The sequence below is a fragment of the Ceratotherium simum genome, chromosome 16 (genome assembly GCF_057802395.1).
Source record: "Ceratotherium simum simum isolate JZ-2026a chromosome 16, ASM5780239v1, whole genome shotgun sequence".
NCBI lineage: Eukaryota > Metazoa > Chordata > Mammalia > Perissodactyla > Rhinocerotidae > Ceratotherium > Ceratotherium simum.
The window spans coordinates 10,343,972-10,369,363 of NC_141915.1; the positions used below are offsets into that span (position 1 = coordinate 10,343,972).

The 25,392-nt window shown below is 57.3% G+C and overlaps 2 protein-coding genes and 3 non-coding genes across 7 annotated transcripts; 4 read left to right on the top strand and 1 right to left on the bottom strand.

Moving 5' to 3' along the window:
• Positions 1 to 1,880: 1,880 nt before the first annotated feature.
• Positions 1,881 to 11,411, top strand: PER1 (period circadian regulator 1). The gene is made up of 22 exons (XM_004433098.3): positions 1,881 to 2,155; positions 2,275 to 2,373; positions 2,468 to 2,622; positions 2,718 to 2,839; positions 2,932 to 3,133; positions 3,286 to 3,337; positions 3,474 to 3,616; positions 4,013 to 4,091; positions 4,169 to 4,275; positions 4,449 to 4,602; positions 4,691 to 4,799; positions 4,889 to 5,020; positions 5,256 to 5,361; positions 5,466 to 5,637; positions 5,726 to 5,856; positions 6,085 to 6,261; positions 6,893 to 7,120; positions 8,011 to 8,621; positions 9,079 to 9,271; positions 9,485 to 9,674; positions 10,007 to 10,157; positions 10,550 to 11,411. Exons 1-22 carry the CDS (start codon positions 1,881 to 1,883, stop codon positions 10,817 to 10,819), a joined length of 3,858 nt encoding a protein of 1,285 aa, XP_004433155.1. The 3' UTR covers positions 10,820 to 11,411.
• A 626-nt stretch (positions 11,412 to 12,037) lies between these two features.
• Positions 12,038 to 12,111, top strand: TRNAT-AGU (transfer RNA threonine (anticodon AGU)). Its single transcript has one exon. It is a non-coding gene; the product is annotated as a tRNA-Thr (tRNA).
• A 438-nt stretch (positions 12,112 to 12,549) lies between these two features.
• Positions 12,550 to 12,631, top strand: TRNAS-CGA (transfer RNA serine (anticodon CGA)). Its single transcript has one exon. It is a non-coding gene; the product is annotated as a tRNA-Ser (tRNA).
• A 7,994-nt stretch (positions 12,632 to 20,625) lies between these two features.
• TRNAG-GCC (transfer RNA glycine (anticodon GCC)) lies at positions 20,626 to 20,696 on the bottom strand. The gene has a single exon. It is a non-coding gene; the product is annotated as a tRNA-Gly (tRNA).
• A 575-nt stretch (positions 20,697 to 21,271) lies between these two features.
• On the top strand, positions 21,272 to 24,902 carry HES7 (hes family bHLH transcription factor 7). Of its 3 annotated transcripts, none has more exons than XM_087440173.1 (5): positions 21,272 to 21,374; positions 23,368 to 23,463; positions 23,609 to 23,656; positions 24,041 to 24,128; positions 24,451 to 24,902. In XM_087440173.1, exons 2-5 carry the CDS (start codon positions 23,368 to 23,370, stop codon positions 24,900 to 24,902), a joined length of 684 nt encoding a protein of 227 aa, XP_087296299.1. In that variant the 5' UTR covers positions 21,272 to 21,374. The 3 variants fall into 3 exon arrangements, with proteins under 3 accessions (XP_087296299.1, XP_087296298.1, XP_004433157.1); XM_087440172.1 differs by lacking the exon at positions 21,272 to 21,374 and adding an exon at positions 22,378 to 22,425; XM_004433100.3 differs by lacking the exons at positions 21,272 to 21,374; positions 23,609 to 23,656 and adding an exon at positions 22,378 to 22,425.
• Positions 24,903 to 25,392: the final 490 nt, after the last annotated feature.

The following is a 25,392-nucleotide window of genomic DNA, read 5'->3' on the forward strand; positions in this document are numbered from 1 at the left end:
GTGCGCCCGTGTGTGTGACACAGCCCCGACCTCAGTGGGGGCCAGTAGCCAATCAGGCGCCGGAACGAGAGGCCCAGCCAATCGGGGGCGGGGCCTGTGGCTCCGCCGGCTGGAGGCCAATGAAGGGCAGTGCCTGGCATTATGCAACCCGCCTCCTGGCCCCGCGGAGCTTCCACTCGGCTGCGGGCTGCAACGGCGGCGGGCAGGCGGCCGGAGGGCGCTCGCGCGGCCAGGTAGGCATCTCCGCGGCCACCCGGGGGCCGGTCTCCGGTCCCGAGCCGGACCGCCGCCACTTCCAGCCTAATGGGCCGCTTTCGGCCCAGGCGCTCGGAAGGCACACCAGTAAAATCCGCCTTCCTTGTCCCTGTCCATCCCCTCTCGGGCCCCGGGGACCTAGGTGTTTCTCGCAACGCTTCACCGAGTGTCCGCACTCTTGACCCGCTTACCTTACCTCCAGTTTTGCCCTCCGTTCCCAGCTGTCGCGGCCCCACACCCGACCCTCAGCAGGCATGACCCCTACACCTTTCTTGTCACTTGGGGGTCCCATGTTTTGCCCCAGCACCAGGACCCCTTTAGGCTTTCCGCGCTCCCCGAGCTCCCCCCTCCAGTCCCTGGCCCCGCGCCGGCCGTGATGTCAGCCTGGTTCGGGCTGGAACATCCCGTTCCCGGCCCTAGTTCCTGCTGTTGGCCACAGCCTTCCCTTTTCTCCTGGCGCTCCGAAAATGCTCGGAGTGTTGGGGGTGTGGTTGGACGGGGAGTAGGGGAAGAACAATCCGCTGGCTGTTGTGCGGCCCTTGCTCAGAGCTGAGTGGGTCTGCTTCGCATGGGGGTGGGGTGGGGGGTGTCTAGAGAAGGAGAGGATTGAGGGGAGAGGATTCCTGGGTCCCTGACAATGGCAGGTGCCGGCTTTGGTCCTGGGGATCGGGAGAGGGTGCAGGAGCCGGAGAAGGAAAGTGTGTCGTCTCGACCAGAATGACTGGGATCCAGGCGAGCGCCAGGCTGGGGGTCTTTTGCTCGGAGGGCGGTGGCGGTGGTGTTTTGCCCTGGGGAGCAAGGCCAGCCCCTGGAACCCCGATGGGCCGCCGCTCTTCATACGGTCATCGGGCCCTCCGGGGACTGGGGATGTATTAGAGGTGGGCGACCCCTGGCCGCGCCCGCCAGTGTGGGAGTGGGTCGTTCCCCCGTTTCCGCCGGGAAACGGGGGAGGGGTCGCCCCTCCCGCCCTCCTGTGGTCCCTCCAGCAACCGCTGAGCTCAGCTGCTGACGTCGGTTTCCCTGGCGACCGCGACGGCGGCGGAAGCGCGTGGTGGGGCCGCGCATGTCCGTGCGCATGTGCAGCGGGGGTGGCGCCGCCCCCGGTTAAAGTTAGCCTGGAGGCCTAAATATAGGAGGAAAAAGGCTCACCTTCTACTCAGAGGCCTGGGGGTCCCAGGCAGAGTTGGGGCTTGGTGGGAAGTGTCCAGGCTTTGGCCGACAGTCTTAGTTCTAGTCGACTGCTCAGGCTCTGCTAACCCAGGCCACGCTGGCAGGGGATGTGGGGGAAGGCCCAAGAGAGGCTCCTTCCCACCTGGAGCCTCCTGGGGGGACAGGAAACAGCTTACCTAGGCTCCCTGTTGGAAGCCTGGATCCCAGGAGCGTGGGGGCAGGCAGGGAAGGGTCTGAGTGAAGCTGACAGGTACTGTGAAATTAACAGCCCAGCTTTATCCAAGCCCTCCTTCCTGGTCTCCCTCTCCAGGTACTGGCTGTGATCAAACTTCTCAATCTTCAGTGGCTTGGGTCTCCCACCAAACTCCCCCAGCCACGCGTCCCGGCCCCCTTGTGCATCTGTGGTGGCCTCTCCACCTTCCCTGTTCTCCTCCTGCCCTCCCCATGGCCCAGACATGAGCGGCCCCCTAGAAGGGGCTCATGGGGGAGGGGACCCCAGGCCAGGGGAATCTTTTTGTCCTGGAGGGGTCCCATCCCCTGGGCCTCCACAGCACCGGCCTTGCCCTGGCCCGAGCCTGGCTGATGACACGGATGCCAACAGCAATGGCTCGAGCGGCAATGAGTCCAACGGGCCCGAGTCTAGGGGTGCATCTCAGCGGAGCTCACATAGCTCCTCCTCCGGCAATGGCAAGGACTCGGCCCTGCTGGAGACCACTGAGAGCAGCAAGAGGTGTGTACGGATGTGTGTTGCAGGGTCTGGGAGTGGTCTTGTGAGCAGGCTGAGCTAGGAGACAGGCCCATGCTGCTGGCCACTTTCCCCTCATCTTGGGCCTGTTGCTTCTCCCCTAGCACAAACTCGCAGAGCCCATCCCCACCCAGCAGTTCCATTGCCTACAGCCTCCTGAGTGCCAGCTCGGAGCAGGACAACCCGTCTACCAGTGGCTGCAGGTTCATGGGGTGAGGGCTGGGGGAGAGGACTGGGGGCCTGGGCCACACTCTGGGGCTAATGCCTGTACCCCCTGCCTTCCTGTGGGCCTTGCAGCAGTGAACAGTCAGCCCGGGCAAGGACCCAGAAGGAACTCATGATGGCACTGCGGGAGCTCAAGCTTCGGCTGCCACCAGAGCGCCGGGGCAAGGGCCGCTCTGGGACTCTGGCCACACTACAGTATGCACTGGCTTGTGTCAAGCAGGTGCAGGGTGAGTGGTGCTTCCTGGGAGAGCAATGGCCAGGTCCAGGACTGCTGTGGTGGGGCAGCCTCCTCACTAAATGCCCCACTGCCCTCACTCTGCAGCCAACCAGGAATACTACCAGCAGTGGAGCCTGGAGGAGGGTGAGCCTTGTGCCATGGACATGTCCACCTACACTCTGGAGGAGCTGGAGCACATTACGTCTGAGTACACGCTTCGCAACCAGGTCAGCCGCAGCTCGGCCTCTCCATCCTGATGCACCCTCATCCCCACTCCCACAGCTCCTGAATCTGCTCTTGTCCTCACTTTCCTGCCTAGGATACCTTCTCCGTGGCTGTCTCTTTCCTGACAGGCCGCATCGTCTACATTTCGGAGCAGGCAGGTATCCTGCTGCACTGCAAGCGGGATGTGTTCCGAGGTGCCCGCTTCTCGGAGCTCCTGGCTCCCCAGGATGTGGGCGTCTTCTATGGTTCCACTGCCCCATCTCGCCTGCCCACCTGGGGCACTGGGGCCTTGGCAGGTAAGGTCCCCAAGACTTCAGGGGAGGGATAAGCAGTGCCAAGAAGGTTCTGCTGTGAGGGGCCAGGGGACCCAAGCTTTTCCTTGCTGGGTTCTTCTCAGCCTAGGGAAGGGGTAGGGGGCTGTGCTCACCACTCTCCTGGTCTGTCCCAGGTTCAGGCCTCAAGGACTTCGCCCAGGAAAAGTCCGTTTTCTGCCGTATCAGGTAGGTGGGGGAAGTGGGAGCAGACCCTCCCACCTTCCACACAACCCCCTTCTTTGCTGTGTGGGCTGTGACCTTGAGGTGGGGGCGGGGGTGGCCCTCCATTGATAGTCTCTAATGCCCCTCTCTCCCTTGCTAGAGGAGGTCCTGACTGGGATCCAGGGCCTCGGTACCAGCCATTCCGCCTAACCCCATATGTGACCAAGATCCGGGTCTCAGATGGGGCCCCCGCGCAGCCATGCTGCCTCCTCATCGCAGAGCGCATCCACTCGGGTTATGAAGGTGGGCAGGCCAGGGCCCTGGCCTTGTGGTGGGTAGGAGGAAGGGCCCCTCCTCTAGGCTGTGGGTGAGGCAGGACATGAGTCTGGGAGGCATGACACAGCCCCTCAGAATTTTGGGACAGAGAAGGTATTATAAAGATGAGGGTTTGAGCCCCCCTTTAGAGGTAGAGTTGGATAAGAGCCCCGTGCTAGGAGAGGGCAAAGAAGAGTGCTTTGGTTCTCAGTTTCATTGCTGGTGTGGGGCACAAGAATGGTTCAGACCGTGTTTGTAGGCCAGAGGACCCAGGGCAGAGCTGTGGGGAGGATTGCCAGTCAGCCTGGGCCCCAGGCAGTGTGGAGGGCTGAGGAGCCGCAACATTCTGGATGAAACTCAACGGCCACACTTTCTGTGTCTCAGCTCCCCGGATCCCCCCCGACAAGAGGATCTTCACCACACGGCACACGCCCAGTTGCCTCTTCCAGGATGTGGACGAAAGGTGAGATCAGGACCTGGAGGAAAAGGGGGTGGCCAGGACTGAGGCCATGACCACTCTGATGTCTTCTCTCATTTCAGGGCCGCCCCACTGCTGGGCTACCTGCCCCAGGACCTCCTGGGGGCCCCAGTGCTCCTGTTCCTGCATCCCGAGGACCGACCCCTCATGCTGGCCATCCACAAGAAGAGTGAGTTCTCTCATCCTGCTCTCCCTTCCCTGCTGTCTGCAGGGCTTCTTAATGGCTGCCTTTGTGGTTGTGTCTCTTGGTGCCTTGGTCTCCTAGATCTCCAGTGGGTTGGCCCTCCGCCTTACTTCGCTCTCCCACCTGCTGACCCTCACCTCATTTCCCACTCCCTTCAGTTCTGCAGCTGGCTGGCCAGCCCTTTGACCACTCCCCTATCCGCTTCTGCGCCCGTAATGGGGAGTATGTCACCATGGACACCAGCTGGGCCGGCTTTGTGCACCCCTGGAGCCGCAAGGTGGCCTTTGTGTTGGGCCGTCACAAAGTACGCACGTAAGTGGGCCATGCCCTGGAGCTGGCACTGGGGGGCGGGCCAGTGGGGGAGGGGGCAGGGCTCATCTCCTCCTTCCCTACCCCTCAGGGCACCCCTGAATGAGGATGTGTTCACTCCCCCGGCCCCCAGCCCAGCCTTGTCCCTGGACTCTGATATCCAGGAGCTCTCTGAGCAGATCCACCGGCTGCTGTTACAGGTGAGAGTTGAGGGGAGGGGCCTTGGGAGCTGAGGAGGGGGTGGGGAGCAGGGCTCTAGACACCTAACCTGTCCTTCTCGCTGCCTCAGCCTGTGCACAGCCCCAGCCCCACGGGGCTTTGCGGAGTCGGTCCTGTGACTTCCCCAGGCCCTCTCCTCAGCCCTGGCTCCTCCAGTGATAGCAACGGGGGTGATGCCGAGGGTCCTGGGCCTCCTGCCCCGGTGAGTGACCCTCTCCCACTTCACCCCTCTAGTCTCCCATTCCCCTGTCCTTCTCTGAATCAGCATTGCCAGCCCCACAGGAGCTGGGCCTGGCTGCCCCTCCTTTTCCTTCTTGTTCTGCTCTCATCATGGCCTCCATGCCACCCCACTGCTACCTTATTGTTGCACTGTGCCCTGGGCCCCTGATGCTGGCCAGGCCCCCCAATGCTGTCCACTGCCCTGCTCTGTCCCACAGGTGACCTTCCAGCAGATCTGTAAGGATGTGCATCTGGTGAAGCATCAGGGGCAGCAGCTTTTTATTGAGTCTCGGGCCCGGCCTCCGGCCCGGCCCTGCCTCCCTGGTAAGTTGGTGAGGCTGTGGGTGAGGAGTGAGACCTGAGGGGTCCTCTGACCCTCAGCCCTAACCCAGAGGAACTTGTCTCTCCTTTTTCTCTCCTTGGCCCAGCTGCAGGCACATTCAAGGCCAAGACCCTTCCAAGCCAGTTCCCAGACCCAGACCTGGAGGCGGCCCCTGCTCTAATCCAGGCCCCACTAGCCTTAGCCCCTCAGGAGGCTGAGAGGAAAGAAGCCTCCAGTTGCTCCTACCAGCAGATCAACTGCCTGGACAGCATCCTCAGGTAAGGCCAGCCTGGTACCTTTTCCCATTTGGGCCCTGGCCCAGCCCTGCTCCAGGCTCTGCCGTCATGTCCTCTGATGCATCACTAGGTACCTGGAGAGCTGCAACATCCCCAGCACGACCAAGCGTAAATGTGCCTCTTCCTCCTCCTGCACCACGTCCTCGGCCTCTGACGACGACAAGCAGAGGACAGGTCCAGTCCCTGTGGGGGCCAAGAAAGGTAAAGACCCAGGGCACACCCTGCACCTACTGCCCTGTCCTGGCCCACTAGCCCTGTGTCTCTACACGTCTACGTTTGGGGCCACCACCTCGCTCTGCCCTGTCCCCCTCCCAGCCTCCAGATCTCCAGACTCTGCCCTACCATCAACCTTTCCCCTCCTCCCCAGGATTTCCTCTCCTAGCCTCCTGGTGGGGGCGGGGTGGTAACTGGTGCCATCTCTCCGCACAGATCCATCAGCAGTGCTGTCTGGGGAGGGGGCCACCCTGCGGAAGGAGCCAGTGGTGGGAGGCACCCTGAGCCCACTTGCCCTGGCCAATAAGGCGGAGAGCGTAGTGTCCGTCACCAGTCAGTGTAGCTTCAGCTCCACCATCGTCCATGTAGGAGACAAGAAGCCCCCGGAGTCGGGTATGGGCGTGAAGTGAGGTGGCAGTGCCCAGGCTCCACTTGGTCCCCCAGCCTTCTAGTTCTCCCCACTGCCTGCATTCTCCCTCCCCCTCTGGCCCCTAATGGAGAGAAGGCCAGCCTTCCTCTTAGCTTGGGGCTGCCGCTTCCTGCCCTCCACCCCCGCCAGCCTTTGCTGCTTTGCCTTTCCCCATCCTGCTTCCTGTGTTTTCACTGTTAGTTCACACACACAGTCTGGGGTGGGGGGTTCCACCCCGAGGTGCTGACCACAGAGGGTCTGAAGGCAAGGAATGTTGAAACCCAAGGCTCTTTGGGCATCGACCTGGAAAATGTGTGAGGGAAGGACAAGGGGTGGGCTTCACTTCCACTGAGAGTCATGGAGATGTCATCCTAGATTAGTGCCACTGGAGGGGCTGAGTATCCTCTCATTCTGTGACAGCTTTGCATGGAGAAGACAGCCCAGGGCCTGTCCTCGGGGGGTGAGGAGGTGGCCAAGAGATGCATACGGGGCCCAGGCTTGACTGTGAGGCAGAGGCCAGGAGTTGGCTAAGCTGTTGGACAGGCAGGGTGTGGTGTGGATACCTTAACCCCTGAGGTGACTCTGATGACCTTTCCCCCATCTCACTTTCCTCAGACATCATCATGTTGGAGGACCTTCCTGGTCTGGCTTCAGGCCCAGCCCTGAGCCCTATAGTAGCCCCTGACCCAGCCCCAGATGCCTACCGCCCGGTGGGCCTGACTAAGGCCGTGCTGTCCCTGCACACACAGAAGGAGGAGCAGGCCTTCCTCAGCCGCTTCCGTGACCTCGGCAAGCTGCGTGGACTCGACAGCTCCTTGGCCCCCTTGGCCCCTGGCGAGCGAGGTAGCCACCTGGGACCTCCCTGAGCCTGCCCTCTGCCAGGTCTAGGACCAGACTTTGGGGGAGGGGAGGTTCTTGAGGGAAATGTTCCTGCTCCAGGGGCCCAGGTCGGTGCTACTTCCACCACCCGGGCCCTCCCTAGGGACAGGTCCCTTGCTAGTCTCTCCCCACTAGGCCCGGGTTGCGGGCTGCAGCCAGAGGAGGGCGGCCTGGGGGGCTGGCACGGAGACAGGGAGGTGGAGGTACCCTGCTCCAGGTAAGCTCCTTCAGGCCTAGCTTGGGGGCAAGGGCAGGAAGTATGCCCACTTAGGACTCAGCTGTCACTGGTCAAGAGATCTGTGTAGACTCTGGGCTGACCATAGGCAAGAACAACTCTGGGTGGGGTCAGGGCTTCAAGGGCAGATGGCAGCCCTCCAGGTACCCGAGGGAGGCCCCCTGCAGGGGGACGCAGGACTCAGGACTGGGCTTTCCCGCCCACCTCTTTGCTCCATCGGAGCTAGGCAGAGCGCAGCCTCGACTGGCAGGAGGAGCGCCCAGGCTGGCAGTGCCTGCAGGAGTTTTGGCGGATGGACCCGAGGCACCTGCCCATTCGTCCACGGACCCACCCTGCCTCCTCCCCTCTGCCAGCGTGTCTCTATCTTCTCTACACCCCCAGCTCCACCCCTCATGTAACCTTTCCTTTCCCCAGCTCCTTTCTCAATAAATCCCCCTGTCCTTGCCTTCTGTGATTCTTCCCTGAAGGTTCCCCCACCTTCCCAGAGTCCTCTGTTCTGTGTGGGCCAGGAAGCCAAACTCTCTAGAGCCTTCACCTGGTCAGAGTGACAGGGCAGTGGGGGTGGCAGGGGTGCTAACCCCCAGGCTGAGGCGCTCGCTAACCCTAGTCTCTCCCACAGGCTGCCACCATGGCCCCACACCCCCCGGCCGCCGTCACCACTGTCGATCCAAAGCCAAGCGCTCCCGCCACCACCAGACCCCCCGGGCTGAAGCCCCCTGCTATGTCTCCCACCCCTCGCCTGTGCCGCCCTCTGCCACCTGGCCCCCACCACCAGTCCCTACTCCCTTCCCGGCTGTGGTCCAGCCCTACCCCCTCCCAGTGTTCTCCCCTCAAGGAAGCTCCCAGCCTCTTCCCCCTGCCCCTACATCTGTGCCTCCTGCAGCTTTCCCTGCCCCCCTGGTGACCCCAATGGTGGCCTTGGTGCTCCCTAACTATTTGTTCCCTACCCCATCCAGCTATCCCTATGGGGTACCCCAGACCCCTGCCGAGGGGCCTCCTACCCCTGCCTCCCACTCCCCTTCTCCATCCCTCCCCCCTCTGCCCCCCAGCCCTCCCCACCACCCGGACTCTCCACTGTTCAACTCAAGATGCAGCTCCCCACTCCAGCTAAATCTGCTGCAGCTTGAGGAGTCCCTGCGTGTTGAGGGGGGTGCTGTTGCAGGGGGCCCTGGGAGCAGTGCTGGGCCCCCGCCTCCCAGTGAGGAGGCCGCTGAACCAGAGGCCAGACTGGTGAGCACTGACCCCCCTGCAACCTCTTACCAGCCCCCATGCAGCCCCTCTTCCCTGCTGCTGCTTCTTCGCCTTGCGCTTCTTCCTGCCCTCTGCCTGCCTGCTGTCTTAGCCTCCAGAAGGTGGTATTGTGGGGTGGCAGACCCCAGCTGAATTTCTGAATGAGACAGAGATTGGCTGCCTCATCTGTGAAGTGGGGACAGTCCTGTCTGTCTGACAGGTGGCGAGGACATCCCAATAACTTCTGAGAGCGCATCTGCCACTTGGAAGGGGTCCAGCGTCACGTCCCTACTCTTCGGCAGCTCTCTTCTCTCTCGTCCTGGCCCCACGGTCATGGAGTGGGAACAGAGACCACTTGGGTTGGGTGTGCCCCCCGACCAGTGGAAGCAGTTGAAAGGAAGCCTAGGTGCTGATCCCTTAATCCCTCCCCATCCCCTTCCCCCTCCCCCTCCTCCAGGTGGAGGTAACCGAGTCCTCCAATCAGGACGCACTTTCCGGCTCCAGTGACCTGCTGGAGTTGCTGCTGCAAGAGGACTCTCGCTCTGGCACAGGCTCTGCCGCCTCTGGCTCCGGCTCCTTGGGCTCTGGCTTGGGCTCTGGGTCTGGTTCAGGCTCCCAGGAGGAGGGCAGCACCTCAGCCAGCATCACGCGTGAGTGCCCACCCTCCAACACCTCCCAGGTTAGGGCAGTGACTAGGGAGTTGGGAGGCCAGGCCCCACCTTGGCTGAGCAGCCTGGGCCCATGCCCTGTTTCCTAAGGCCAGTGGGCTGGACATGTGGCCTTGAGGCAGGCCTTGTGAGGCCCTGGGGGTGGGAGTGCCAGCCGGCCTGACTCTGTTGGCTGGCCCCTACCCTGCTTCACAGGCAGCAGTCAGAGCAGCCACACAAGCAAGTACTTCGGCAGCATCGACTCTTCCGAGGCTGAGGCTGGGGCTGCCCAGGCCAGGGCTGAGCCTGGGGACCAGGTCATTAAGTACGTGCTCCAGGATCCCATCTGGCTGCTCATGGCCAACGCTGACCAGCGTGTCATGATGACTTACCAGGTGCCCTCCAGGTGAGGCATTTCAGAGGTCTCCTCTGCCTTCCTTTCAGAGGAGTGGGAGGCTGGCCCACCCTCACTCCCCAGCTAACTTGGTGGGTTTTTTTGCTGGGGTTGGCTCTGCCCTGGGGCTTCTCCTTCTAACTCCTGCCAGTTGGAGCTCCATCATAGTTCCTCCCAGGCTGAGGGCAGCTTTTCTGGTCTTGGAAGTCCTGAACTCCCAGAGCACTGGTTCTGGGGAGGAGAATGAGGCAGTGGGTGGGGAGTTACAGTATAGGAAGAATGCGAACCTTGTGGGGCCTGGCCCCGGCTCCCAGCCTCTGCCTTCTGAACCCTTCCCCGGGCAGGGACATGGCCTCTGTGCTGAAGCAGGACCGGGAGCTGCTCCGGGTCATGCAGAAACAGCAGCCACGGTTCTCGGAGGATCAGCGGAGGGAACTGGGTGCTGTGCACTCCTGGGTCCGGAAGGGCCAGCTGCCTCGGGCCCTTGATGTGATGGTGAGAAGCAGAGATCTGGGCCAGGAAGGAGAGGAAGGAATTGAGCTCAAGTTGAAGAGATAGAGGCTAAGGGCTGATGCCCTCATTGTCTTGGGATCATTAATTCTGAAGAGTGTTAATTCCACTAAGTTTGCTGCTGGGTTACATAGTATTAAACCACATGAGTTTTTGTAGACCTTTTCCGGGCCTATCCTATGCTAATATACATTGTGACTGTCCCATAGTGGGGCCTGGATATAGGGTACAATGCGTTTTCCAGTCTTGTTCACCCCCTGTGCACCTGTGTGGACTAGTGTTTCTTGGGAGTACATCTTGGGCTGAGGGATGAGGGGAGCTGGGGTGGCAGGTCAGCAGTGAGAACCCTGCTTGACTCATTCCCTTTCATCCCCAAGGCCTGTGTGGACTGCGGAAGTAGCACCCAGGATCCTGGCCACCCTGATGACCCACTCTTCTCGGAACTGGATGGACTGGGGCTGGAGCCCATGGAGGAGGGTGGAGGCGAGGGTGGTGGCGGTGGTGGTGAGGGTGAGGGCGGAGATGAGGCTGGAGCCCAGGCTGGGGCCAGGGTCTCAAGCTTTCAGGACCTGGCCATGGAGGAGGAGGAACAAGGTGGGAGCTCGTCCAGTCTAGCCTTACCTGCCACAGAAAATGGCACCAGCTAGACTACGTTTTGGGGCCACCTCTGGGAGTGCGTGAGAAGCTTCCTTCTCCCATGTCCCAACTCTCAGAACTCAGATGTGGCTGGACCAACCAATAGGAAACTGCCCCAGCTTCTACCGCTACAGGGGGCTGGACCCCCATCACCAGCCCAGGATCCAGGGGCTGCCTCTGGCCTTTTAGGGAACAGAGGGTGGAACTCTTCAGCCCAGCCTAGAGAAGCCTCACCTCCCATGCCTGGTGAGGAGTCCTTCCTTCCCCTGGACAAGGTTGCTGACAAGCTGCTGAAGTGGTCTCCCAGCTGAGCCTCAGTCCTGGTCCCCGAGGGTTGGGGCTGCAATTATTTATTGGAGGGGACAGCCCTGTCTCCCACCTCCTCTCCAGATGGGAGGAGGAGGGCCTGAGGCCTAAGCAGGACCCAGCGGTCCGAACCCCTAGCTGCTCCAGGGTAGGGGAGGTTGGTGGACCATGGAGTCCCTGGTGCTGCCCCTCAGGTGGGACCCAGGCCTTCTCAGCTGTACCCTCTACCGATGGCATTTGTGTTTTTGATATTGTGTCTGTTGTTATTTTTTAATACAAAGAGAAAAAATAAACCCCAGAACTTTGTGGAATGAAGCTTGGGGGTTGGGTGGGGGGAGCTCTTTGTGGGGAGGTGTGGCCTGGCTTTCAGGAAGGTTGTAGTGAGAGTGGGCAAAAACCTCCCCTGACGACTCCAGTCCTCTTCTCCCCACATCCTTTCCAGCTGGAGGGCCTTGCTGAGCCTGCTAAATCTCCCCGAAACCTTACTCTCTCCTCTAACATTACCTCAGCTGGATTTGTCCTGGGAAGGAGAGATGAGAAGCAACTTGCGGTTAAGGGCAAGCTCCAGCGTGGGCCACGGGCGCCTGAGGGAGCGGGGAAGCCCACTTAACCCAGTGGTGCTCTGAAGGAGTTCAGGGTGTTGAGCTTCTTTGTCACCACGCAGGAGAGGGCCCTTCAGCAGGTCAGTCTAGGTGGCTAAGGGATGGGGAGTCATGCACTCGTTCATGGTCGAATTGGCCCCCAAAGGTGTGGGAGAAGGGAGGGGCAGAGCGTTAATCCTCGGGCTCCTAACCCGAGAAGGGAAGGGGAACCTTGAAAGGGATGAGTCACTGAAGACCCGCGCCAGCCATTGTCCCGTAGTTATTTCTCACGGGCGCCCACTAACAGCTGATCTACCTCTAGAGGCAAGGCCCCCTTGCGCCGGCGCCGTGGCTTAGCTGGTTAAAGCGCCTGTCTAGTAAACAGGAGATCCTGGGTTCGAATCCCAGCGGTGCCTTGGTGGATGCGGCCTAGTATCTTATTGCTGCAAAGAGAAGCCATTTCTACCTTCCCGAAAGGGCCTTTCTGCCTCACCTTCTGAAAGATTCTTCTTCTTACCACGCCAAACCCCTCTTTGGGCTTCCGTTTCCGTGCACTTTAAGTGTGCATCTAGAGGCTGAAGCGGGCGTCCCTTTGTCTGCCTTCAGGGTTACGGGGCGCTGGACTCGGATTTGGGTTCATTTTGTTGGGGTCCTACTGTGGCTTGGGGAGGCGAGGGAGAACAGGAAAGTCGCCGTTCCCACAGGGCAGCTGCTGGCCGAGGCAGGAAAGCCGCAGCTACCACCGCCGAGCCGAGGCGCACGCGCACAGACATCTCGAGACAGCAGGGCGGGGCCGGCGCGAGGCGGGCCCGTTGATAGGCAGCTATAGTTGCGCAGGCCCCGGGCCGCACGCGGCTGTGATGGCCGAGTGGTTAAGGCGTTGGACTCGAAATCCAATGGGGTCTCCCCGCGCAGGTTCGAATCCTGCTCACAGCGTCAGTACTTTTGGGAGTGGATATTACGGCCTGCGGAGGAGGAAGCAATTTGTTTTTCTAGCGCTTTCTTTCCTTGGAGAAGATCTTGCCATTTATTCTGAGACTCTCAGGGACTCAGCCACCCGGGTCCAGTCCGCGGGCGCCCTCTTGCGGGCCTCAGACTTCTGCCTACAGCGCCTCCGAAAGTTGTATCCTGCCTTTTAACTGCCAATTTGAGTTCCCAACTCCACCAAACTCGGTTCCTCAGTGCTGTTCGACAATCGTATTACATTTCTCTAATCCACTCACCATGTAGCTCTCCTATAAGACTGTTTCATTCCTTTTCCTTTCACATCAAACCACGAATCCCTTCATCCTCCCTCAACTTCACTTCCTGTTTCACTGAGAAAATAAGGCATTCCGAAGAGATTTTCCCATCTGTGGCCCATACTCTTCCTTTCCTTCATTACTGTAGATGAACCTTTCCACCTAAGGCCAACCCCTACACTTACCAGATTTCCCATTCCCTCTGGCCCACAAGGGCTCAAGAACATTGCTCTCATTCCTATACCATCAGAATTTCCTCTCTAACTGGATTATTCCCACCAGCATACAAACATACTGAAATGTATTCCAATTTAGAACAAGCAAGACAACAAAAGCTGTCTTGATCCCACACAGCCCCTCCAACTACCATTCCATTTCCTCTGTTGCCGTGTTCTGCAAGACAACCTCCTGTCTCCAATTCCATCTTCCCTTTCTCCTGTGAACCCTCTCTAATCAGGTGCGCTCTCCCGGTTTATCAAAGCTGCTCTCATTAAGGTTACCAAATGATCATCACCTTGCTAAATCCATTGATCACTGCTTAGCAGCAGTTGACACAGGTGCTTACTCTCCCTCTTAGAAACACTCTCTTCACCTCCATTCTAGGACACCACACTCTTCTGATGTTCCCTCTATGTCATTAGCAGTTCATTTACAGCCTTCTTTGCTGGTTCATCATCTTGTGGATCTCTAAATGTAGGAATGTTCCCAAAGCTCAATTTTCCAACCTCTTCTCTGTCTGTACTCACTCCCTTAGTGATCTCCAGTCTCAGGGCTTTAAATATCAACTAATAACACATCAATACATCCAAAATTTTCATCTCCAGCTCCAGAGCTCTTCCCTGAATTACAGATGCATCTATCCTTTTGCCTACTTGTCATTTCCACTTGGATATCTCATAGCCAATCACAAACTTAAAATGTCCACATCAACTCCTGCTCGTCTCCCCAAACCTGCTTCTCTGTAGTCTTTCCAGCTCAGTAAATGGAAATTCCATTTCTTCAGTTGGTCAGACTAAAAACCTTAGGATCATCCCTAATTCTTCTCTCTCTCGTACACACTGCACATCACATTGGTCAGCACTTTCTTATTTAAAATACGTTATACAGTAAGACGTGCAGCTATGACATACAACTATCTACTGGGGCTTTGGGGGAAAAAATAAATAAATAAAATTATATTAAAAAAATACGTTAAAAATTTAACTTCTTGTCTCTACTTCACCACTACACCCTAGTCCAAGCCATCCTCATCTTTTACCCAGATTATTACAATAGCCCCTAAGTCATTTCCTTGCTTCTGCTCTCGTTCCTTGTTCCCTTACAGTCTACTCTGAACACACTGGGCAAAGTGATCCTTTTAAAAAATAAATCAGCTCCTGTCGTTCTTCTCTTCAAAATCTTCCAGTGGGATATCAACATGAATTCATGGTTTTTAATGTGTATAGATAGAGAAATAAATGTATCCACACACACAACATATACACATACATCTATTTCCTAGTTCTGTCCACTGAGAGAGCCTAGAAGAAACGATACACGAGTAGTGATAAGCACACCAAGTGTCCAGATCTTGGTTACTAAATACCATTCTCTACTAAAATGAACCAGGGCTCCTTGGGAAAAAAGCTGATTCCAGGGCTGTGGTTGGGAACGATGATCTTGGAATGTTTTGTTGCACCAGAAAGTAAAGAAGTGCTCAAAGAATATTGGGTATATACCAAAAAGACATAGCAGCTAGGGGCTGCAGTCAAAGGGGCTCCCGTTGGCTAAATCTGGGACAATTTGAGCATTAAAATAAATAATGATTGTGATAGATTATAATTCATTGAATCAAGTAAGAATCCAAAGTTGTACCAGTATAAATACGTAAATGGGAGAGAAGGGGAAAACTTTTTACAGCAAACTGTCAACTGTAAATATAGGAGTGCTGGAGTTAGAAATCATCAACGGTTACTAAACTAGTGAGTGAACTTTTGATGAAGTAGTGAAGAGTCTCCAAGTATCTTCCCACAGATTCCATATTAATTGTCACTAAGGGGAAATAATAACTTGACAATGGAGAAACCTGGTAAACACCATTTTAACCACGTGATCAAAGTTAATATCTCAGTACTGTGACAAAGGGACATGTGTCTTCTGACACGATGCACTGAGAAGGACACAACATCAATTCTGTGGTGATGTTCTTGCCAAAAATGCATAACGTGAATAACTTGAATCTAACCATTGAGAGACATCTGACAAACCAAACTGAAGGACATTCTACAAAACAACGGTCCTGAACTCTTCAAAACTCTGAAGATCAAGAACAACAAAGATTCTTCCAGATTGAATGAGACTGAAGAGACATGACAACTAAATGCAGTGTGACAGGATTGGATCCTGGATTGGGAACAAAGAGCTATGCAGGACATCTTTGAAACACTTGAGGAAATTTGAATATGGACAGGGGATTAAATAATAGTATTATATTAATTTTATTGATAATTGTACTATTATGTACTATTATGCTATAAATGTCCTTGTTCTTAGGAAATACACACTAAGTAACTAGGGGCAAAAGGGCCTGATGTTTCCAATTTACCCCCAACTGGTTCAGAAAACAAATATTTTATATTATATTTGGAGAGAAATGATAAAACAAATGGGGCAAATGTAAACAATTATTGGACCTGGGAAAAGAGTATACGGGATTTCTTTGTAGTATTCTTGTAACTTTTCTGAAAGTTTTAAATTATATAACAATTAAAAGTGCCAAAAACAAAGCAAAAAAGCTAGGGGGAAACAAGCTCTCCAATGGCTTCTCATCTCACTCAGAGATGAGTGGGCCCCGACAAAGTCATTGCAATGCCCTTGACGGTCCTACACGATCAGCCTTCCCCTTTATTGCTGCCTCTCCCCTCCTACAACTCCGGCATCTGCTGCCTCCCGCCAGTCAGGCCCAAGAGGGCCCCTTACTGTTCTCTCTGTTCCTTTGACAAGCCGGGCATGTTGCCCCTCAAGGCCTTCCTGCAGCCAGTTGGGTTCCTCTGCCTGGAGTGCCCTTCCCTTCGTGTAGCTTGCGCCCTCACCTCTTAAATTTCACCTTCTCAATGTGTCCTTAGGAAGAAGGACCTGGCCTCCCACTTCCGAAAAAATTGGCCATAAAAACTCTATGAATAGCAGCGGAGCACTGTCTGATAGAGCGCCGGAAGGTGAGAGGATGGTGCAGAACCACCAGGCCAGGTTCCCCTCTGCTGTCTACAGGGGCGCTAGGAGTCGGAATCCACTCCACCGCACTGACAAGGATTCCTTCCCTGATCATACCATCTAAATTAGTTCCCACTCTCCACTCCCCTATTTCACTTTTCTCCATGGCACTTATCACCATCTGACAAATGCTAAGTTTTGTATAATGTTGTTTGATTGTTTCCCCCACAAGAAGTGTAAGACCCACAGGGCAGGGATTATTGTCTGCTTTGTTTTGGGCTGTATAGAGGTCTCCTATCCTGATTCTTCCCTCGGCCCACGGGCCTGGTCCTCCTACTTCCCAACCCCCAACTCCCCAGGACCCCACCCTCCAGGAACTCCCCCTACCCAGGACCCAGGGGGTCCCAGGAAGCTAGACTTCTCTTTGAAGAACAAAGAGGGAGGAGCTGAGCCTTGGAACCCCGGCCTGGGGAGACGTCACAGCAGGGGAGGGGAAGCTCAGACACTCCACCAGCTGCGCTGTCTCAGTTCTTTCCCCGCCTCCCGCCTCCCTAGGGGCCCAGCGCGTGTGGGACACGAGCTCCCCTCCCCCAAGCCCAGGTGCAGCCCAGTGTTGAGAGGGCCGCCAGGAAAAGGCTGGAGGCCCAGACACCGATACGTATACCATGCACACAGACACAACCACAAATGGACACGCACACAGGCCCACGGTGACACAGAAGCATGCCATCCACCCAGAGTCCCCATTCCATACCCTCAGAAATGCTGGGGATGGGAGTAGGGGATGCCCTCACAGCCACATCTGCACAGGAGCAATGGCTGGAGAAAATCACCCAACCAGGCCAACTGGTCTCAGGTTTGGGGGGAGGGGGCTTTTTAAGAAAATAACGCAAAATTAGGTACAAAAAGTAATATTTAGAGTGAAATAAGAGAGAGATCACAACAACTTAGAAATTGAAAAAGCTGACAAATGCCACAAATGTCACCAAGTCCAGAAAAATAACTTATTTGTATTAATTAACTGCACTCCTCTATAACACTTGCCACAGACTAGCTACTGGCGTCAGTATATTTCAAATCTTGTTTCTCCTCTACCATCCATGTACTTATAGTGACAAGAGCCACTGGGCACATTCCTATCACATGTGCCCTCCGGCCTTGCACCTTCACAGCACAAAGCCTGGTGAGTGGGCGCAGGTGATAGGAGTATTCCTGCAAGCCATTCCTACACCAGGATGGCTAGGCTAACTTAACTGTAGGTGGAAGTGACTGGGAATCACTCAACATATCCCACAAAACCATAAATATTATGTCTCCCCACCTCACCTTCTCCATAACCAGATTCCCAAGATGCCCACAGCCACTCCAACACCAGGGGGAAAAGGTGACAGAGGGGAAGCCGGAGGGGAAAGAGACAGTGGTCTTTACGATTTGCAGTTAAAATGTCTTAATTTTGCCAATTTTACAGAAGCATATGGCCATGTGAACACATTCCTAGAGCCCTCCCAAGGGCCTGTGTAAGGGAGGGGTCCTGAAGCATACACTTCATTAGCTTCACTGTGAATTGGCCTCCGAACTTGAAATTTTTGATCCCACACTCAAGTGGACCCTCAACCTCTCTAGAAATCCTATTCTCCTAGCCTAGGTTTGTTTTCCTACTCTCCAAAATGAACATTTCATATCTTCTTTCTCCACAAAAGACTTGTAGCTCTCTCCCTTCCACCAATGAACTTGATTCATTCTTCTTTGAGAAAATGGAAGCAACCAGAGAGAACTTGCCTCATCCTTCCCACACCCCAGCTGACCCACACCCTCTGTCTTCCCCATCTCCCTGTGGGTGAGGAGTCTTCCCTACCACCTGAGGCTGATTTCCCCACCTGGCACTGGAGTCTACCCGCCCCCCCCCGCCCAGGTCTGGGTTATTCAGCACCAACCGTGCCCTAGCAACCCTCATCTCTTTCTTGTGCTCCTGGCTGCCACCATTTTTAACCTCTGCATTCACAGCAAAACTTGACAGAGTTGTGTCTACAGCCACTTTCTGCCTACCTTCACATCCCCTTCTTACCTTGACCCCCTCAAGTGGGCTGCACAGAGTCACTCTCCCCCCAGGTCATCCGTGACTCCCAAGATGCTAAACTAGACGGTTTCTTTGTTCTCTTCTTGTTACTTGACCTCCCAGCAGCTTAGCTAGAGATGATGGCGCCCTCCTTCATACATGATCTTTTCTTGTTTTCCAGGACTCTCCAGTCCCCTGGCTTTTCTGCTACCTCTCTGATAACTATATTCCTTTGACAATTCTTCCTCCTCAACTTGACCTCTAAGTGTTGGGGTGCCCCAGGGCTCCTTGTTCGCCTCTACTCTTCTCTCTCATAGCATTAAAAACCACCTAGCTCCCAATGACTGCCCCATATTTACCTTCCAGCTCTGACCCCAAACTTGTATATCCCTGGCTGACCTGTAGCCTCCTCTTGGATATCTAAGGGGATCTCAACTAACCTGTCTAAAGTATAATTTTTTTGATTTCTCTCCCCAAACCTTTTCCCATCCTCCCCGGTGTTTCCCATCTCAGTAAACGGCACCACCATCCACCCAGTTACTTAAGCCAAAAACCTAGAAGTTCACTTTCTCTCTCCACTGCTGCCACCTCAGTAGGAACCACCATCATGTGTTCCTAGAAGACTGCTCCAGCAACCCAAATGATCTCCCTGCTTCCATCCTCTACACAGCAGCCAAAGTGATCTTTACAGTCATAAGTCAGTGAATATAACTTTCCTGATTAAAACCTTCCTTTGGCTTCCCATTGTACTTAGACTCAAATCCAAACTCCTTCCGGAACCTCTAAGGCACGTGTGATGGGCTATGCCTGCCTCTCTCTTCTTATCTCTGCCAAGCTCCAAATTCTTTGACCCAGGGACACCCTCCCTCTTTCTCTAGCTCCCACCAGCAAAGCCTGTTCCTGCCTCAGGGCCCTTGTACGTGCTGTTCCTTTTGCTTGGACTCATAGCTGGCTGTGCTGGCCTCGAATATCGCCTCATCATAGAGGCTGTCTCTGCCACTCAGAGTAAAGTACATAAAGTAAGTAGCACTTCACCCTCAAGTCATTGCTGGGTCTAGTTGTCCTCCGCCCCTAACCCCCTCAACAATCTGAACTTGCATTATTTTCTGCTTTCTTAGTTATTTTCTGCTCCCGCCTCCCACTATGATGTAAGATTCAGGAGAGCCCAGGCCCAATGTACCCTCCATGCCTAACAATACTTGGCACACAGGAGGCACTCCATAAATATCGGCTGAGTGAATAAACGCAGCGGCTGCGCGCACAGGCATACAGATGCCCAGGCTGTTGTACACTTTCCTTCTGGGAGCCATTGTCACGGCTTAGAGTTGAGAAGAAAGCAGTCACTGACACAATCCAGATGAAACAGGCTGAAAGAGAAACCAGAAACCAGAGACAGAGACAGAGACCCAGGGCAAGCTCCAGAGAGGTACCCAGACAGACCGAGACCCAGGCTCGGCGAACCACAGCCCCGGGCCCGCAGAAGCCCGGCAGCAGCCGGTGAGCGCGCCGGGAGGAGGGCGCGGAGGGAGGCCGAACGCGCCGCGACAGCGGAAAACCAGCGCCGCGAGCGCGGAGCCCGGCAGCCCCGCCCCGCTCACAGGTGGCCGCCCGCCGGCCCGACGCGTGCGGGATCAAAGCCGCCGGGAGGGGGCGGCCGGGGGCTGGGGGGGGGGGCAGGAACCCGGAGGTGTGAGCGAGCTTCCCAAGGGATGGCAGGAGCGTGGGAGCGCAGAGTGCCGGCAGGCGACAGAGACCCGGAGAGACGACGAGAGATCCCAGAGACCCGGAGACACACAGAGACCGAGACGCAGACGCAGAGACAGACGGAGAGGCCAGAGAGACCCAGAGCCAGAGATGTAGAGAGACAACTACAGACCCGGAGAGGCCAGAGCAGAAGTTGCTAAGAGACCGGGAAAGAACGTGAAAGCTACAGAGATCGAGACGCCAAGAGGAACGCAGAGACACAGCAAGACGGCGAGACAAAAACGACCGAGACCCAGGGACTTAGAAAAAGAAAGCGGACTTCAGAGGGAACAGAAAATAAGAGAGAGAGCTAGGAAGAGAAATGGAAAGAAGAGCAAGGGCCTTGGAGCGTGTGGGGCGGGAAGACCTCGCCCCTCCCCCGCGGAGGGCTGAGAGGACCCCCGGGGCGGGGATCCGAGCGCCGCGTCCTTTCTCAGGGTCACGCCCGCGGAGGTGGGGGGCGAGGGGCGGAGGGAGGGGTGTGGGAGGCAGCAGGACCCCCGGGCCGGGAGGATGGAAGTGTGAGGACCTACGGAATCAGGGTTTCGATCCAGAGCCTCAAACTCTGCGATAGAGTAAAAAAGTGAAGTGTTAATATTTGGTAGAAATGTTAAACAAAGAGACTTCTCAGGCACATGAGACTTCTCCCCTCTTTGGGGAAAGGGGAAAAAACCAAAAGAGAAAAACCCGAAAGCAGGAAGTGCATTGGCCGGGAATCGAACCCGGGCCTCCCGCGTGGCAGGCGAGAATTCTACCACTGAACCACCAATGCAGCCGAGAGAAACTTTTCAGTAGCCCTACTCGAGCTTGTGAGACGTTGAGACGGCCGTGGTCAGGCAGACGGTGTAGGTCAGGGGCTCAGCGAAGAAGTGGCCGCGAGTAGTTGACGTGGGTGGAGCGCTGGGTCATCCTTCCTCCCGCCCGGATCCGGCCACCCGGCCATAAAGTCGCCCCATATGGCCAGGGGCGGCCCCACACCTGGGTGCGAACAGCTCGGGGCCCCAAGCCTCGCGTGCAGGTGAGAAAAACTGAGCCCGAGCCTAGGTTCCCAAGGAGGGGGGCGGCGGGGGCTGCTGGGGCCACACATCTGCGTTCCCATTTGGCCCAGGTAGGGGGAGGTGGGATATGCCGGGGGTCCTGATCCCAAATGGGAGCGTCCCCCACAAGGTCTGTGTCCCTCCGAGCTTGGGCTTTGGCAAGGCAGGCTCCGTGAAAAACACCAAGGTGTGGAGGGACACTTGGTGGGGGTGGGGTGGGGCTCGGAGGAGCTCCACCCGTCTCTGACTCCACAGCTATCTTCCGACTCGGGTCTGCAACCCTGTCTTTCCGTATCTTTTCCCCTGGCATTCTTGCTGTACCGTTAAATCTCTGATTTTATCTTAGGCACTTTGTCCTGAAGTCTCCGAGTGTTCACGCATCGCTCTGCAGAGGGTCATGCTCTTGGTTTGAGGTGGGTGTTGATCCTTTTTTGTATCCCTTTCTTGTCCCTTTAGGAAAACTGCCTGCTTCCTGCTCCCCTACAGTCACGAGGGGTCCCCAGGAGCAAGAAACGCCAGCACTCTTGTGTCAGGTGTTCTGGCCGCCATACACCTGAATCTCCTATAACTAGTTTTGAATCAAATACTTCTAAGTGAAAAGATCTCTCCACCTTCTACTCGTGCTTCAAAGCTTTGCTTCCTCTTCCTTGAGGCTCCCCCGCCGCAGTCCAGTTATCTGGAGCACCTACTTCACTTTGCTTCTATAATAGCTACTTGATCACACGTTGTCTTTTTCACTAGATCCTGCAGAGATAAACTGGGCCTCTAGTGTGTGTCTCAGTATGAACGATCCAAGCCTAGACCAGTGCCCAGTGCACACGATGAGCGCGCAGATGTTGGGGGAATTGAATATGACCGACTTAGAGAGAACAGAGCTCCTCTTACCTCCCGACAGAGCCCCAGTTGAATTAGACAGATCCACCCAGCACACTTAGGTCCCTCCCTATCCCAAGTAGGCGGTGAACTCTGGGGGAAGATGGCTAAGATCCAGTCTGGGGGCTGAGAGGTGCTAACTTTTATTTCAGGGTTAGTGGGGGTACAGTGAGCTCCCAAGAAAGCTGCGATTCTGGGGGAACTCTGAACTTCACTCCTGAGATCTGTCCCCAAATCACTCAAACTTCCTCTCTCCCTAATAACCTCCTCCCTTCAGCTGGGTCCCGACTCATTATACAGCTTTATGGTCCTTAAACCAGCCGGTGCTGCATTGGCCCCTCATTTCCCACACTCCCAGGCCAATTCCACTCCTTCCCCTCCCCCTTGCACTCCTCCCCTTTCCGGGAGCCTCGTGCCCCAGACCGCGCCGGGAGGGATCCGGGTGCTGAAGGGGGCGGGGCCGGGTCCTACGCCCCCTACCCCGGAGCCTGCGGGATATAAGGCGCAAGGCGAGCCGGGACTCGGTCTACACCAGGGTCCCGAGGAGCGATGGTCACCCGGGATCGAGCCGAGAATAGGGACGGCCCCAAGGTGAGAGGCGGGAGGAGTGGGAGCAGAGGTCCCTGGTCCAGTCAGGGGACAGCGTCCCTGAGACCGTGAGTCAGGGAAGAGGATGGAGACGCAGGGCTGGAAGGGGGAGAGGTGCCCGGGGGACCCAAGGAGCCAGGAGCTGGGGAGGAAGCTGCAAAGCATGAAGGGGACAGGGTCAGAGCAGGACCTGCATGTGGGGCAGTGGCAGAGGTCTGGGGTTTGGGTAATGGCAGTTGGCACCTTGCGGCCTGGAGGGCGTGGGAGGGGGCCGGAGTTTGAGTAAAAGAGGCAAGAGGAGCACAGAGCTAAGGGAGGAGGGTGGAAACAAAAAGCCGAGAGCGTAGGCATTTGCTCCACGCGGTCTGTGAGCCTGGGTGGCCCAATGGAGCCGTATAGAGAAAGGCCCGGAGGACCTTGGTTCCAGAAGCCCGAGACCGGGTGGAAGATTTTAGAACCAGTGGAGAAGGGTGACCGCATAGACGGGTTAGAGGGAGAAGAGGAGGCGCGGTCGCGCTGGGTATCTCCCTTTCTACACTCAGGGCCGCCAACTCTGAGCCCGGCACTGTGCGGCCCACGTGTCTGGGCGCATAGTGGGCCCCCAAAGTTCTCCACTGAGACAGAGAAAGACGGCACGAGACGGAGACATAGAGAGAAAAGAGGAGGAGGAGAAGGAGAGACACAGAGAGGGGAGGAGGGAGGACAAGACTGAGAGAGGAGAATGCAGAAGACCCGAGAGAGACAGGAGGCGAGCTACAGAAATTGATCTTAGGGGCGATGGGGAGGGGGGAGCGGAGAGGGATCGAATGGGCCCGGCCCTAGGCTCTCCGGGGTCTTGGGGAAGGGATGGAGGCGGGACTATCCCAACGGCGGGATCCGGACGCCGGCGCGGCCGCGCTGAGTCTCGGTCGGGTCGGCCCGCTCTCCCTTTCCTGCTGGTCGCAGATGCTGAAGCCGCTTGTGGAGAAGCGGCGCCGGGACCGCATAAACCGCAGCCTGGAAGAGCTGAGGCTGCTGCTGCTGGAGCGGACCCGGGACCAGGTCAGTCCTACCGCCAGCCCTGGCCCTCCAAGCACCCTGTCCTCGCGTCCCAGGGCTTCCTACTGGGGTGGGGACATATGCTGCATTGGCAACCCTGGCCCCCAGGCAGCCTGACCCGAGTCCCGCCCTTGGAATCCCATCCCAGACCCCTCTCGCTCTCAGAACGCATTCTTCAACGCCACCCCTCGGGTCTGTAAGTTTCACACCCGGCTCTGTAAATTTCACTCCCGGGGTAGGTCAGTCTCAACCTTTGGGTCTGTAAATTCTCTGTCACCCTACACCCTCCAGAACAGCCAGCAGGGTGGTTAATTTCACTGCCTGGGTTTGCTGTTTCAAATCCCCTCCTCACACTGTGGGTTGGTTTCATCCCCTTGGGTTGGACAGTTTCGTCTCAGGGTGGGCCAGGACCATTCTTGGTCATCTCCACTCCGCATCCCGTCGCGCGCTCTGTGGGCAGCGCACAAACGCGATCCGGGGGCACCCCCAGCTCCCGCACCCCCCTCCCTTCTTCCCCCTGCCACTTTCCCCCTCTCTCCCCACCCCTTTCTGTCTCTGCTCCCTCCCCTCCCTTCTGTAGAACCTCCGGAACCCGAAGCTGGAGAAAGCAGAGATATTGGAATTCGCCGTGGGCTACTTGAGGGAGCGAAGCCGGGTGGAGCCCCCGGGTACAGCGCGGGGGTGGGGCAGCGGAGGGAGGGAGGGGGGATTCACCGAGGTCCGGGCCGGGGTAGATGGGGTGGGCCCTGCGGTGGACGGTGGGCTTGGGGGGTGGCAGGCTCTTCTCCGAGGCGAGGTTAATAACGCCCGCGCGTGTCTGTCTCTGTCTCCCTCATTTTCTCCCTCTGTCGGTCCATCTGGTTTCCTGTCTCTGTCTGTGCGCCTGTCCGGCCTTGGTATCTCTGCGCCCCGCCCCTTCCCACACCCCTGTTGGGCCCCTGCCCTGCCCGCCCATGCTCCCGCCGGCTGCACCCGCCGCCGCGGCTCCAGGGGTTCCCCGGTCCCCAGCCCAGGACGCCGAGGCGCTCGCCAGCTGCTACTTGTCCGGCTTCCGCGAGTGCCTGCTTCGCCTGGCGGCCTTCGCGCACGACGCCAGCCCGGCCGCCCGCGCCCAGCTCTTCTCCGCGCTGCATGGCTACCTGCGCCCCAAGCCGCCCCGGCCGGAACCGGTAGATCCGAGGCCCCAAGCGCCGCGCCCACCGCTGGACCCCGCCGCCCCGGCGCCTGGCCCCGCGCTGCACCAGTGCCCCCCACTGCACCAGGGCCCCCCTAGCCCGCGCTGCGCATGGTCCCCGTCCCCCTGCTCCCCCCGCGCCAGGGATTCCGGCGCGCCGGCGCCCCTCACCGGACTGCTGCCGCCGCCACCGCCGCCTCACAGACAAGACGGGGCGCCCAAGGCCCCGCCGCCCCCGCCACCCGCTTTCTGGAGACCTTGGCCCTGAGCTTTGGGGGGTGGGGGCTGGGGGTGGGGTAGAGACTCCAGCCCGAGGGCAGCAGAGGGACCCGGGCGTCCGGGCGAGGAGGTGTTGGGGGGGGGCGGCGGGGCGCGCGGGCGCAGCGCGCGGGTGAGATGTGGTCTATATTAGAGTATCTATATAAATATATATTTCCCTGGTTCCTGTCCCTTTTCCCTACCCCCTTTGCGTCTAGGATTGTACCCTCTCTGCCCGCAGCCCAGCCCCAGTTCCTTCCCGCGTCCCTAGTGCATGGAATAAAGTGGTTATTAAATCCCCTTGTGTCCCCGAGCCAGGGGCCTGCCTTTATCTCGGCGTCCACGCCCATTTTCTCTCCCCTCTGTCTCCCGCCCCTCAGTCCTGCTCTCCATGGCCCAAGGCCCGGGGCAGACAGGTAAGTAAAGAAGAGAGCAGAGAGGAGACAGGTTGGAACTGAAACCAGGTGGAAACACTGAGATAGGGTAAGGGAAGAAGGGAT

Excerpts from the sequence above, each read along its gene's own strand:
- PER1 (XM_004433098.3), top strand. The coding sequence starts at position 1,881 with ATGAGCGGCCCCCTAGAAGGGGCTCATGGGGGAGGGGACCCCAGGCCA. Across the intron at positions 2,374-2,467 it reads CCGTCTACCAGTGGCTGCAG|CAGTGAACAGTCAGCCCGGG; the intron begins GTTCATGGGGTG and ends TGGGCCTTGCAG. Across the intron at positions 4,800-4,888 it reads TCCACCGGCTGCTGTTACAG|CCTGTGCACAGCCCCAGCCC; the intron begins GTGAGAGTTGAG and ends TCGCTGCCTCAG.
- HES7 (XM_087440172.1), top strand. The coding sequence starts at position 22,384 with ATGGTCACCCGGGATCGAGCCGAGAATAGGGACGGCCCCAAG. Across the intron at positions 22,426-23,367 it reads AGAATAGGGACGGCCCCAAG|ATGCTGAAGCCGCTTGTGGA; the intron begins GTGAGAGGCGGG and ends TGCTGGTCGCAG. Across the intron at positions 24,129-24,450 it reads AAGCCGGGTGGAGCCCCCGG|GGGTTCCCCGGTCCCCAGCC; the intron begins GTACAGCGCGGG and ends CCGCGGCTCCAG.